The sequence below is a fragment of the Mya arenaria genome, chromosome 11 (genome assembly GCF_026914265.1).
Source record: "Mya arenaria isolate MELC-2E11 chromosome 11, ASM2691426v1".
NCBI classification, from domain to species: Eukaryota; Metazoa; Mollusca; class Bivalvia; order Myida; family Myidae; genus Mya; species Mya arenaria.
This window is the reverse complement of record NC_069132.1, coordinates 51,560,008-51,574,126: the sequence shown is the minus strand read 5'-3', so window position 1 is coordinate 51,574,126 and position 14,119 is coordinate 51,560,008. Positions and strand designations below refer to the sequence as shown.

At 36.9% G+C, this 14,119-nt stretch overlaps 3 protein-coding genes across 6 annotated transcripts in view; 2 read left to right on the top strand and 1 right to left on the bottom strand.

The window, feature by feature from the left end:
• The window catches only part of LOC128209355 (E3 ubiquitin-protein ligase UBR2-like), a 140,351-nt gene that overhangs the window by 67,578 nt on the left and 58,654 nt on the right, over positions 1-14,119 (bottom strand). The window lies entirely within an intron of this gene.
• On the top strand, positions 246-3,875 carry LOC128209356 (uncharacterized). Of its 2 annotated transcripts, none has more exons than XM_052913370.1 (2): positions 246-720; positions 1,605-3,875. In XM_052913370.1, exons 1-2 carry the CDS (start codon positions 352-354, stop codon positions 3,423-3,425), a joined length of 2,190 nt encoding a protein of 729 aa, XP_052769330.1. In that variant the 5' UTR covers positions 246-351; the 3' UTR covers positions 3,426-3,875. The 2 variants fall into 2 exon arrangements, with proteins under 2 accessions (XP_052769330.1, XP_052769331.1); XM_052913371.1 differs by having other exon boundaries at positions 1,354-1,610.
• The window catches only part of LOC128209357 (protein O-mannosyl-transferase TMTC2-like), a 32,126-nt gene continuing 24,704 nt past the window's right edge, over positions 6,698-14,119 (top strand). Inside the window, exon 1 of the mRNA XM_052913372.1 lies at positions 6,698-6,735. Within this exon, the coding sequence (XP_052769332.1) occupies positions 6,706-6,735 (30 nt within the window). The 5' untranslated portion in view covers positions 6,698-6,705. The remainder of the gene's footprint in view (positions 6,736-14,119) is intronic.

The following is a 14,119-nucleotide window of genomic DNA, read 5'->3' as shown; positions in this document are numbered from 1 at the left end:
TGAATGAAATAAGTAACTAGTCAACTAATTTCCGAAGTATTTTCTTGAGTAAGGGGCCTGGAATTAAGCTAGGGTATTAATTAACAAAATGAACTTTAAATTGGGGAATTCCCATTGAAAACAGATCAATAAAATAAAATCACTTGAATAGCAGACTTGAAATATGATCCCTCTTAAAATTTATCTTTGACAATATTGAACTTCAACACAAGCAGCCATTGAATTATAGAGAGGAATGATTTAAACACGGAGATTCTGAAATTTAAAAGTAGACATTCATTAATATTCATATATATGATATGCATTATAAACAACTTGATTTCATGAGAACTCATTCTATAAAACTGAACTATGGATAGGGAGGTTGAGAGACTGTTTTCCCTGCTGCTGTCCACTGTGATGGAGGATATTGGGGTTAACAGCTGGATGATTGCCAAGAGGAGGAGATCACACCTGAGGAGGGAGACTATGCCCAATAGTTGTAAAATAAATACTACTAGATACATATTTGGCAGTCAGACTGAGGGTACAACAACTCCAGGGATGAAATCTGATATTGACATCTTGTCTCCTAATAACACTGTACATGTGGCCCTTGATTGGAGTAAATGGCAGTGGGGAAAGCCTAATCTTCTGGTTTTAAAGGATGAACTTACTCCTCCTCAACACTGCTACTTGCAGAGACTGAGAGGTGACTGTCGACTACCAGAAGAACAAATGGTGGGTTCAGATGATGTGGTGGATGGGGAAGGGAGAATACTATTGACTCATACAATGGCAGTCTGCGAAATAACCCATGTGCCCGATGCCCGGGGCAAGTAAAAATCCCGCCGGGCAAGTAAAAAATCGTATTTGCTTGCCCGATCGGGCAAGTGAAAAAAGAGAACGAAATCGTTTATCCGAAAATCAACAAAGTAAATACGCTAAATTTGATGACGTATTACTCGACTTTGTAAAAGTCGCTAAATTTGATGACGTTTTACGCGGTCTGTATCGACTTACTCCGCAGTCCGAATCAATAGACGCTTATAACTATGCGTATAAAATTGAAAGCCGATTGGACGCTTGATTTTAAACCAGTCCGATGCAAGCGTTTCAAAGACGAAGGTCATAGATCAGAAAATGTCATTTTTGAGATATGTTCCTGGTGCTAAACTTCCAAGACAGTTGTCATTTCTGATACAGATGAGGAGCCGGAGGACCTAGTAGGGATAGATGATGATAATGATATTGCACAGCAGGTACTTAAATATCTAAAACTTGTGTTGTTGCTGAGAGGTAATTGCATGAAATTTCATTTCAGAAAATTATTATACCGTTACATGAGTAAATATGTGCCTTGTAATTTTTCAGGAAACGAGTGTCATGAAAGACTTCTTTGGTGAAAAAGACGACGATGATGATGATGATGATGTCGAGATGACAGAAGATACTGTTTTCTCTCTTCTTTTGTCATTTAGAGAATGAATAAAACAACTCTGATGTGATCTTTGCTTTATATTTTATTTGAAATTTATTCGGGCAAGTGAAAATTGGTCCGGGCAAGTTAAAATTGCCAGGGAGATGCCCGAAAGGGCAAGTTCATCTGAAAAGTTATTTCGCAGACTGCAATGGTAGAACAACAGGAGTGGTTACAGAAAAACATTAAACGTGGTCTTATATTTCGACATGGTCCAGCAGTAAGCTTTAATGGAAAATGTGACGTTGTCATAGCATACCATTGTGAACAGCTTCCTGAGGAATGTAAGTTCATGTTCCATAGATCATGCCCTGGACACTGGCCTCTACCTGACACATTGGTCAAAGCCAGGAAGGCTGGAGTTTTTCTTGTGCGACAAGGCTATACTGAAAGCCCAACTAAAACCATGCGTATTCCTCCAGGATTAATGGTTCCTTCAAAGTTAACAAGTTACCCATATTCAAAATGGCAGTGGAGATTTTCAACTTCAATGATGGAGCGATATCTAATGTTTGAATTAAGCACTGTTCAAGTGAAAACATATACTCTCACAAAAATCATTAGAAAAACTTTGTTCAAGCCTGAATTTGGAGACAGATTAAGCACTTTTCACATTAAAACGGCAATGATGTTTACAATAGAAAACTATCCAGCTGAGATAAGGAGGGAAGACAATATTGTGAAATGTGTGTGTCTACTTTTGAACACGCTAAAAAGATGGCTGAAACAGAAATACTGCCCCAACTTTACAATCTCTGGAGTTAATTTGTTTGTGGGGAAATTGAACTTATGGGAGCAACCAAAACTGTGCAGAATCATTTCAAATCTCATCAACACAAAACTGCAGTGTTTGTTTGATACTCCTATGGACAATATTGGTTTAAGACTGCTACAATGGACAGGCATTGGAAATGTGTCTGGAAAGAATGTGAAAACAAGAACCCAGATCTGTAGTGTTGTTCTAGAAAAGCTTCTGGTGTATGAAACAAATGAGCTTGGTAGATGTATACAAGAATTGTTAGCTGATAATTCAGTTGACAGTATTTTAAGCAACTTGTTTATTCTACAAAGTATGTCTGATGTCCAATGTCACCCTGAATGGGAAGTAGCTTCTCTGCTGATACCATTCCTACAGGGCACCCTTGCCTCAATGCTGGCTTCAATGTCCATTAGCCTGGGACAACCTATCACACAGGATATATATAACAGGTATGGGAAGTCACTGGACTCCGACCTTATGTCCAGTTGGTTAAAGTTTGCCTCCATGTTGTACTGCACAGGGCAGTATGATGCAGCTGCAAAAGTACTGACTTACTGTGAGGGACTGCTAGGACCAGAAGTGTGGCAGTGCTGTGGACATGAAGGAAGGAACTGTTGGGCAGCAAGCACTTGGTTTAGGAAGAAATTGACCACGTCCTCAAACTTCAAAGCACTAAAGAAACACACAATGATGTGTATCACTTTCACAAAAAAAGAATTAAACTGCATTCCACAACAGCTTTTATTTGAAATGCACAGAAGTTTTAAGGCTGAAGACAGAGTTTCTATGGAATCTTGGAAGGAAAATGCAGTAACTGACTGTAGCCCATTCCTGTATTACCTACAGCACCTCACCTACAGGGAACTACAAAAGTCCTGTAGAGAACAAACAGCCCTACATAGCCTACATAGACAGAGAGCACAAACCTCCCTACATAACCTACAAAGACAGAGAGCACAAACTGCCTTACGTAAAAGACACAGAGAGAGAGCACAAACAGCCCTACGTAACCTACATGAGTACACAAATGGGACAAAACATGGCCATATTGATACAGCCTTCAACATGCTGGGACACTGCTATGAACTTCAGAACAGGCTGGACCTGGCTTGGAAGTGCTACAGCAAATCATTGACAATCTATCCCAGAGAGAATGCTTCACTCTGGCATGCAGTATTGACTCTTCATAAGTTTTTACATAGCTGATATCCACAATGACACAGACTTTGCTATGAACTTCAGTAAAGTTTGAACCTGGCTTGAATGTGCTATAGCACATCATTGGATATTTATGGCAAGAGTCTAGCATGCTGGCAGGATATACAACTTGTTTTACATTGTGTCACAAAGCAGCCATAATTTCAATTAAATGTTATTTTACCACTGTAAATGACTGTGAAATACTTGTGTGGGTGTGTTTTTTTTAATCTGTAAGAACGAAAATATTCATAAAAGAATCTTTTAACTGTTTTCAGATAATAAATAAAGTGTTGCTACAATAATAACTCTTTAAGCAACAAAAATTGTGAATAAACACTAAGTGTGACCTTGACCTTTGAGGTAGGGACACGAGTCTTGCATGCCACACATCGTCTTGGTATGTGGAACACATGTGGCAAGTTATTTTAAAATCTGTCCATACAAGGGAAAGTTACAGAGCCGGACGGACGGACGGATGGACGGACGGTGCGATTTTAATATGCCCACCTTTAGGGGCATAATAAAGTGTTGCTACATTAAGCAACAAAAAATTACTGTGAGTGGGTCTTCTATGCACCTGAGCAAATCTGGTTATAAACCTAATCCCCATGTAACAAAAGATATATATTACTTAGCCATGCTGTCTTTCCAAAGTAGACCTTTGTCAAAAAGGGAGTAGTAGTTAAAATAGTTAGAATAATTACGGTACTTTGCGCTAATAAAGGACTACCAGTCCTGTGATAATGCTTCACTTCTGAAGTGAGGAAGTCTTTGATGTTAAAGGTACTTAGCAAAATACAAAATTAGCAGAACATGTTTATTAGCAGAATATGTTTGTGAAATACTACAGACTCTTTAAATTACATTGAATGCCTGATCGAGTTACAATATCTATGATTACAAATTGGATCAATTTGAGGTGCAATTCTATTGACTGCCAGTATTCAAAGCCTTCATTAGACACTATATATATATTAAGAAATACAGACCAGTGTGTTAGGTAATTTCAATATTCAAATTACAAAACGCAATAAAACATTGAATAAAGCCAACATTTTATAAACTCAAGTACCATTTCAATAAGGTATAATGAAGATCATTTTATGAATTCTGACAGCTATTAAAAACAAGTCATTATACACATAACCCTATTATTGATAAAACAAATTAACGTAACAAAATCAAATGGGTGTCCTCACTGCTTTTGTTAACACAATGATAGCATATCTGAAAGGGGGCGCAATTTGAAGGCATGTTATTAAGCATGAATTACATAACTTAAATCTGACAATATTTAAGAATGAAAAACATAACTTGTCACAAAAGCTTATAATTACTCTGACCAAGCATGGGATGTTTTACCTCGATATCCTGAAAGGCTGATAAATCATTAACAAAAAACATAAAAAATGTGGACAGACAGATGAACAGACAGGGTGATTACTATAAGACACCTTTAATATTTTGTTGGGCCCTAATACATAGTTTGTTTAGGGTTTCCTTTCCAAAATTTTCCTCCTTACCCCCAAATTCTGAATTGAAAAATGAAAACAAGAAACGCCGCAATGCAACAAAACCAGGTTTTTAATGATTGACAGAAGAACTTCAGCCTGTGTCTGTTTTTCTATTTTTAGTAACAGTGACCTTGACCCTAGGGACCCCAAATGCAATCCACTGAAAGGTATCCATAAACTCTTCCATTATACTAAGTTGGGTCGGATATGTCAACCCTAACTTAAGTTATTCAGTTTCAACCATTTTTCTATTTTTAGTAACAGTGACCTTGACCTTGAATCTAGGGAGCCCAAACGCAATCCCATGAAAGGTATCCATAAACTCTTCCTTTATACCTGGTTTGGTCAAGATATGTGAACCCTGACTAAAGTTATTCAGTTTCAACTATTTTTCTATTTTTAGTAACAGTGACCTTGACCTTGACAATAGGGAACCCAAACACAATCCCATGAAAGGTCTCCATAAACTCTTCCTATATACCAAGTTTGGTCAAGATATGTCAACCCTAACTAAAGATATTCAGTTTCAACCGTTTTTCTATCTTTAGTAACAGTGACCTTGACCTTGACCCTACGGACCCCAAACGCAATCCCATGAAAGGTCTCCATAAACTCTTCCTATAGACCAAGTTAAGTCAAGATATGTCATCCCTAACTAAAGTTATTCAGTTTAAACCGTTTTTCTATTTTTAGTAACATTGACTTGACCTTGACCCTAGGGACCCCAAATGCAATCCATTGAAAGGTATCCATAAACTCTTCCTATAGACCAAGTTTGGTCAAGATATGTCATCCCTAACTAATGTTATTCAGTTTCAACCAGTTTTCTATTTTTAGTAACAGTGACCTCGACCTTGACCCTAGGACCCCAAACGCAATCCCATGAAAGGTCTTCATAACCTCTTCCTATAGACCAAGTTAAGTCAAGATATGTCATCCCTAACTAAAGTAATTCAGTTTCAACCAGTTTTCTATTTTTAGTTACAGTGACCTTGACCCTAGGGACCCCAAACGCAATCCCATGAAAGGTATCCATAAACTCTTCCTATAGACCAAATTTAGTCAAGATATGTCATCCCTAACTAAAGTTATCCAGTTTCAACCGGTTTTCTTTTTTTAGTAACAGTGACATTGACCTTGACCCTAGGGACCCCAAACGCAATCCCATGAAAGGTACCCATAAACTCTTTCTATAGACCAAGTTTAGTCAAGATATGTCTTCCTTAACTAAAGTTATCCAGTTTCAACCGGTTTTCTATTTTTAGTAACAGTGACCTTGACCCTAGGGACCCCAAACGCAATCCCATGAAAGGTCTCCATAAACTCTTCCTAATTAGACCAAATTTAGTCAAAATATGTCATCCCTAACTAAAGTTATCCAGTTTCAACCATTTTTCTATTTTTAGTAACAGTGACCTTGACCTTAGGGACCCCAAACGCAATCCCATGAAAGGTACCCATAAACTCTTTCTATAGACCAAGTTTGGTCAAGATATGTCAACCCTTACTAAAGTTATTCAGTTTCATAGGTGAGTTTGACGCCGCCCGCCCGCCCGCACAACGACGTTCGTCATACTAATAACCAGGTTTCACTATGTGAAAACCTGGTTCAAAAACACTATCGGACTAGGTTAGGGCTATTCCATTTAAACATATATAATTCCAGAGGGAAGTCCCCCCCCCCTCAGTTATTTGTTTTACTGGAAAAACCCATAAAACGATACAGGTCATTGGTATTTTTGTGAGTCAGTCAGGAAACACAATATGGCCTAATGCAAAAATGGAAATGGTCATATCTACCGGTATGTGTATTTTATTGAAATAAGTCACTTAAATCTATTAGAGAGTAATGATTATAACAGAGTAATAACATTAAAAGAATTAAACCAATGCTAGGTGTAAAGCCGTTAAATGAAATGAGTAAGTTGTTGACTAATTTACAATGTATTTTTCGTGAACTTTGGGCCTGGAATTTTGCCAGGTTTTTAAAAAACTACATTAAGTGTAAATATATAAAATACGTAATTGGGGAATTCACCGCTAAAAACCCGATCAATATAATAAAATCATAAAAAGTGAATTATAAGCCAGCTACTGAAATTTATGAAACAGTCCAATGACTCTATTGATTCCGAAGTAACGTGTGTATATAACAACGGTTTAATTCTGCTTAGCTATAGCTATAATTCCGGGCTACAACTATTATGAGACAGGAATGATTTAAACACAGAGATTCAGAAATTAGAGAGTAGACATTCATTATTCTTATTAAGGATAAGTACCACAAACAACTTGATTTCATGAGAAATTGTTTTAAAAAACTGAACTATGGATAGTGATACGGAGAGTGAGAGATTGTTTTCCCAGCAGCTGTCCCAGGTAATGGGGGATATCGGGGTCAACAGGTGGATGATTGACAGGAGGAGGAGCGTAAACAGGAGAAGGGAGATTCTATACACTAGGTTTTGCCTTATTTCTAATATAGGGAAAGCTACTAAATACATAGTTGGCAGTCAGAATGAGGGTACAACAACTCTAGAGATGGAATCTGACACTGACTACTTATTAAGTTATAACATTGTACATGTGACCCTTGATCGGAGTAAAAAGCAGAGGGAAAAGCATAATTTTCTGGTGGTAATGGATGAACTTACTCCTCCTCAACACTGCTACTTGCAGAGACTGGAAGAAGACTGTGATCTTCCCGTACCAATACTTGAACAGGTGATAGATGGGGAAAGGAGAGTACTAATATCTGGTATAAACATTCAAGGAAAGGAATGGTTAAAGAAAATAGGTCTTGGTGAAGTATCTGTAAATGGTCCAGCAGTAACAGTTGATAAAGTTGGTATAAAACTTGACATTGTCCAATCATTCCATTGTGAACAGCTGCCAGACGAATGTAAGTTCATGTTCCATAGATCACGCCCTGGACACTGGCCCAGACCTGACACACTTGCCAAAGCCAGGAAGGCTGGAGTTTTCCTTGTGCAACAAGGCTACACTGAGAGCCCAGCTAAAGAAGTGATGTGTAAATCTACAGCATTGTTGGTTCCTTCAGAGTTAACCAGTTACCCATATTCAAAATGGCAGTGGAGATTTTCAACTTCATTGATGGAGCGATATCTAATGTTTGATTTAAGCACTGTTCAAGTAAAAGCATATACTCTCGCCAAAATCATAAGAAAAACTTTATTCAAGCCTGAATTTGGAGACAGATTAAGCACTTTTCACATTAAAACTGCAATGATGTTTACAATAGAAAACTATCCAGCAACGATATGGAGGAAAGACAACATTGTTGAATGTGTGTGTCTCCTTTTTAATACACTAAAAAAATGGGGGGAAAAGAAATACTGTCCCCACTTTACAATCTCTGGAGTTAATCTGTTTGTGGGGAAATTGAACTTATGGGAGCTTCCAAAACTGTGCAGAATCATTTCAAATCTCATCAACACAAAACTGCAGTGTTTGTTTAATACTCCTATGGACAATATTGGTTTAAGACTGCGACAATGGTTAGGCATTGAAAATGTGTCTGGTCAGAATGTGGAAACAAGAAACCAGATCCATACAAAATTTCTAAAGGAGCTTCTGTTAAATGAAATAACTGAGCTTGGAGAGGCATTAATAGAAATATTAGATAATGGTATGATTTCAAGCCATTTGTCTATTCTACAAAGTATGTCTGATTCCCAAAGTCCTGTTGAACAGGAAGTAGCTTCTTTGCTGATACCATTCCTACAATGCACTTTTGCCTCAATGCTGGCTTCTACGTGCATCAACCAGAGACAACCAATCACAAAAGATATTTTAAACTGGTACCTGATGTCACTGGACTTTGACTGTATGTCCAGTAGGTTGAAGTTTGCCTCAATGTTGTACTGCAAAGGGCAGTATGAGAACGCTGCAGAAGAACTGACTTACTGTGAAGAACTGCTAGGACAAGATATGTTGCAATTCTGTGGACATAGAGGAAGGATATGTTGGAAAGCAGAAACTGGGTTTTGGAAGAAACTGCTCACCTTGTCAAACTTGGAAATAGTAAAGAAACACACAATGATGTGTTTAACTTTCACCAAAAAAGAATTAAACTGCATTCCACCAAAGCTTTTATTTGAAATGCACAGAAGTTTTAAGGCTGAAGACAGAGTTTCTATGGAATCTTGGAAGGAAAATGCAGTAACTGACTGTAGACCATTCCTGTATTACCTACAGCACCTCACCTACAGGGAACTACAAAAGTCCTGTAGAAAACAAACAGCCCTACATAGCCTAGATAGACATAAAAAACAAACAGCCCTACTTAAACTATACAGAAAGAGAGAAAAAACAGCCCTACGTAAACTAAAGAAGTACACAAATGGGAGAAAAGGTGGCCATATTGATACCACCTTCAACATGCTGGGACACTGCTATGAACTTCAGAACAGGCTGGACCTGGCTTGGATGTGCTATAGCAAATCATTGACAATCTATCCCAGGGAGAATGCTTCACTCTGGCATGCAGTATTGACTCTTCATCAGTTTTTACATAGCCAATATCCACAGGCATGGATGAGCTACAGCTCATCATTGGATATTTATGGCAAGAGTCTAGCATTTCACCAGGACAAGCAACTTGTTTTACACTGTGCAGCAACCCGTGCCAAAAAGCTTTAAAGCGTCGCAAAACGCTTCGCAAAACGTTGCAAAACTATGTGGTATTGGCCAAAAAAAACGAAGCTTTAGCGAAGCTTTCGATTTGTTAAAGCGCAGCTTTTTGGACAAAAAAGCGCAGCTCTTCGCAGAAGCTGTGTTTTTTGTTCGCAATAGCTGTGTTTTTTGTTTGAAAAAGCGCAGCTTTTGCGAAGCTTCTAATTTAGTTTGAAATAGCGCAGCTTTTGCGAAGCTTTGTGCGGTATTGGCCAAAAAGCGCAGCTATTTGCAAAAGGATATTTTTAATAAATCAATGCAATAAATCATAATTTTATAATATTATGCAAAATAATTCCATTGCACAGCTTTTAAAAAAAGCGCAGCTTTTGAAAAAAGCGCAGCTTTAGCGAAGAAAAAGCTATGCTAAAGCTGCGCTTTTTATGAAGCTTCGTTTTTATTTGGCACGGAAAAGCTGCCATAATTTCAAATAAATATTACTTTACCACTGTAAATGACTGTGAAATACTTTTGTGAGTATTTTTCTAATCTGTAAGAACGAAAACATTGATAAAAAATCTTTTGTTTACACATTAAGAAATAATGTGCTGCTACATTAATAATTCTTCCAGCAACAATTAATTACTGTGAGTGGGTCTTCTATGTGTGTGAGCAAATCTAGTTATAAACCTTATCCCCATACAACGAAATATGTATATTTTTCTTAGACATGCTGTCTTTCCAAAGTTGACCTCTGTCAAAAAGGAGTTAAATAGTTAAAAAAAAATGCTCTTTTAAAGTTAAAGAAACATTTGTACTCATAATAAATAAATAAAATGTAAAAACTAGATTGTTGTTTTTCAAAATCAAAAACAGTTGTTTTGAGTTATTTTAAAATCTTTTAATGGGTTAAAGAGATGAGGAGCAGACACAAATCATCATATGACCTTTTAGCTCTAAGTTTGACCTTGACCCTAAACCAAGCTAGCTGTCACATGGGCTCTGATCATCATCTCAATATGGTGAACATTCTTCCTGTTTAATTTCAAAAACCTTCAAGGGGTTCAAGAGATATGGAGCAGACTAAAATAATAGTCACATTAAATTCATATGACCTTTAATCTCTATGTGTGAATTTGACCTTGAACTAGTGTTTGAAAATCAGACTTCATTTACTATCAATAATCGAATTGAATCGGACCAAGCATTTCGATCGGACAATAATCGAAAGTACATGTACATCAGTAAGGAATAATACATTCTTTATACATAGTATCATCATGATCATTTAAATAGTTAAATCTGAAATCAGTACGTGTGATGCTATTGTCATGCTTTTTAGCAACCGTAAGTAAATTTCCATAACCTTTTAGTGTTCTTAATAACTTAATGAAAAAAACATAACAACACAACACAAACTTAATAAGTGCACATTAAAAGTTATCTAAGCATTTTATCCATGTAAAACAATATTAAATATTTAGGAACCAGCAATACATTCAATTACCTGTATATTGAACATTTTATAAGAATATCTTAATTTCATAAAACGTTCACCAAACAAGAGGCACATCAGTGCCTGTGCTCCACTGGCCAAAAGGTTCAAGCAAAGACCACCTAACGAACATTTTCGTCAAGTTTCATAGAAATACAATCATCAATTTTTGAGGAGAAGTTATTTAAAAAAAAATTTTACTTTAATAGCTCTGGCTGCCATGTTGTGCAGTGGACCGAAATGATTTGGGCAATTTGAGTAAAGGAGCACCAAACAAACATTTCTGTCAAGTTTTATCGAAAAAAGGTCATCGGTTTCGACGACAAGTCGTATAAAGTTTTTTTATTTTTTAGCTCTGGCAGCCATGGTGTGCAGTGGACTGGAACCATTTAACAAATTTTGGTTAATGACCACCCAAGGAACATTTCTGTCAAGTTTCATCAAAATCTGATCATCGGTTTCTGAGGAGAAGTGGTGTAAAGGTTTTTCCTATTTTTAGCTCTGGCTGCCATGTTGTGCAGCGGAACGGAACCATCTGGGCCATTTTGTCAAAGATTTTGTTGAGATGACCCTTGTTATTAAGTCTCATAAAGATTATGTCAAAATTGTGACGCAGGCAATTTGTGGACTGACGATTGACTAACATGTAATCTTGTCTTGTCATAGGACAGGCGAGCTAAAAATTACAAACCATTGTTTTCCAAATGGAAATGGAGACGTTTATTATTGTTTTTTGCGACTTTTAATGGCGACACGTCTTTTAAATAACCCGTTACCGAGTCATTTTCACGTTTTCTTTTCGCAGCCATGCTTGTTTTTCCGCAGGAAATTATCTGGAAATCGACGAGACCTTCTGAATAATCGCTGTCACTAAAAACCGACAAGAACCAACAACAACAGAAAAGAACCCTCAACCTGAAGTAATATAAGCATTTACTGTCTTTTTAGTTTTTAACTTAAGTGATATCGATTTTAATCACTAGTTACTGATTATCAAAATATATTTATACAAGCAGCATTCAACACGCATCCACTTAGTCCTGCATAAGACCATCTTTTTTTCACTTCTGATGTGATGTCGGGTCTTTTGCCACTCGCGACACGTTGTCGCTGTTTAAGATATAAGTTTTTCCTTTAAACTATAAATATCGACCCAAAATAATGCTTAAAAGTTAAACAATTAATAAACATTTAATCTGAATAGATTATGAAGCAAATATCTAACCTGAACAAGAACTGACGAGATAGAATCGACTTGGTGTTTCACTTACACTTTTCGGCCATTTAAGTTACTAAAAATAGCTGTTTCATAAACTTTCAGAATGTCACTTAAACGAAAATTAATGTTCAGTCTATATATACTTTCCTATGTATAAATGTAAGGTTTTTAAATTGATCTTTTTGTGAGAACTTTATGCTTATATGTTTACTCATAAATTATTATTGTTTAAAAATTATTTAAAGATGCTATACGTGAAAAATTAAGACATTATTTTTTTTTCTATTAAAGGGAGGTAATTCAGTAGTAAAATGTAATCAAAGCTATTAAAGCATGGCATTTCTTTTCTAACCATGTTGATATTATTACAGTCTATTCAAGCAAGATGCCTTTTGTTTTTACATAGTACCCATAGGTTCTGAAAAACAAGGAGCACTATTCCCAACAGAAGGATGTCACTCCCTATCACTGCATGAGCATCATAATAAAGAAATGTTTACTCAAACTGCAAGCTGCTCAATTGAAATAGGTATTTACCTCAAGCATACAATTTTATAATGTGGCAAAATAGTCGGACTACTAGATTGTCATTCGGACTAGTAAAATATGCCATTATGCTAGTCCAACTGGCTAGTAGGTTAAAATGTTTTTCGTGAAGACTGCGGACAAGAAGTCCTTAAAGGTTTTTCTATTTTTAACTCTCGCAGCCATGTTGTGCAGCGGACCGGAACCATTTGGGCAATTTTGGTTAAAGGGCATCCCGATGAACATTTATGTAAAGTTTCATCAAAATCTGATAATCGGTTTCTGAGAAGATGTAGTTTAACGTTTTTTTCTATTCTTAGCTCTGGTGCCCATGTTGTGCAGCAGACCAGAACTGTTTGGGCTATTTTGGTTAAGGACTACCCAAGTAACATTTCTGTCAAGTTTCATTGCAATACGATCATCGGTTTCTGAGGAGAAGTCGTTTAAAGGTTTTTCTATTTTTACCTCTGGGGGCCATCTTGTGCAGTGGACCGAAACCATTGAAGCAAATTTGATAAAGGACCATCCAAGGAACATTTCTGTTAAGTTTCATCAAAATCTGATCATCGGTTTCTGAGAAGATGTTCTTTAAAGGTTTTTCTATTTTTTTGCCCTGGCAGCCATGTTGTGCAGCGGACCGGAACCATTTGAGCAATTTTGGTTAAGGACCACCCAAGGAACAATTCTGTCAAGTTTCATCAAAATCTGCCTATCCGTTTCAGAGGAGATGTCGTTTAAAGATTTTGCTATTTTTAGCTGTGGCGGCCATATTGTGCAATGGACCAGAACCATTTGAGCAATTTTAATAAAGGACCACCCAAGGAACATTACTGTCAAGTTTCATCAAAATCTGCCGAACCGTTTCAGAGGAGATGTCGTTTAAAGATTTTGCTATTTTTAGCTCTGGCGCCATATTGTGCAATGGACCGGAACCATTTGAGCAATTTTGGTAAAGGACCACCAAAGGAACATTCCTGTGAAGTTTTGTCAAAATCCGCTTATCAGTTTCAGAGGAGATGTCGTTTAAAGTAAAAGTTTACGCACGCACGCACGCACGCACGCACGCACGCACTCACGACGGACAATCTGTGACGACATAAGCTCCATGGCCTTCGGCCAGTGGAGCTAAAAAGCAAATTAGTTAATTACAAACGATACCAAAAAAGGTTTCAAAAACAGAATGTATCGAGCTGGGGATACCGGTTATTAAAGGTCAGACAGGACCAACTACACCATAGAGACAGGTTATTGAAGAAGGTTTTATGGAATATATTAACAATTAAAAACAAATTTGTAATTTTAGGAGAGTTGT

Coding starts and splice junctions, on each gene's coding strand:
- LOC128209356 (XM_052913370.1), top strand. CDS start 352: ATGGATAGGGAGGTTGAGAGACTGTTTTCCCTGCTGCTGTCCACTGTG. Junction 721..1,604: donor GACTACCAGAAGAACAAATG/GTGGGTTCAGAT, acceptor GTTATTTCGCAG/ACTGCAATGGTAGAACAACA.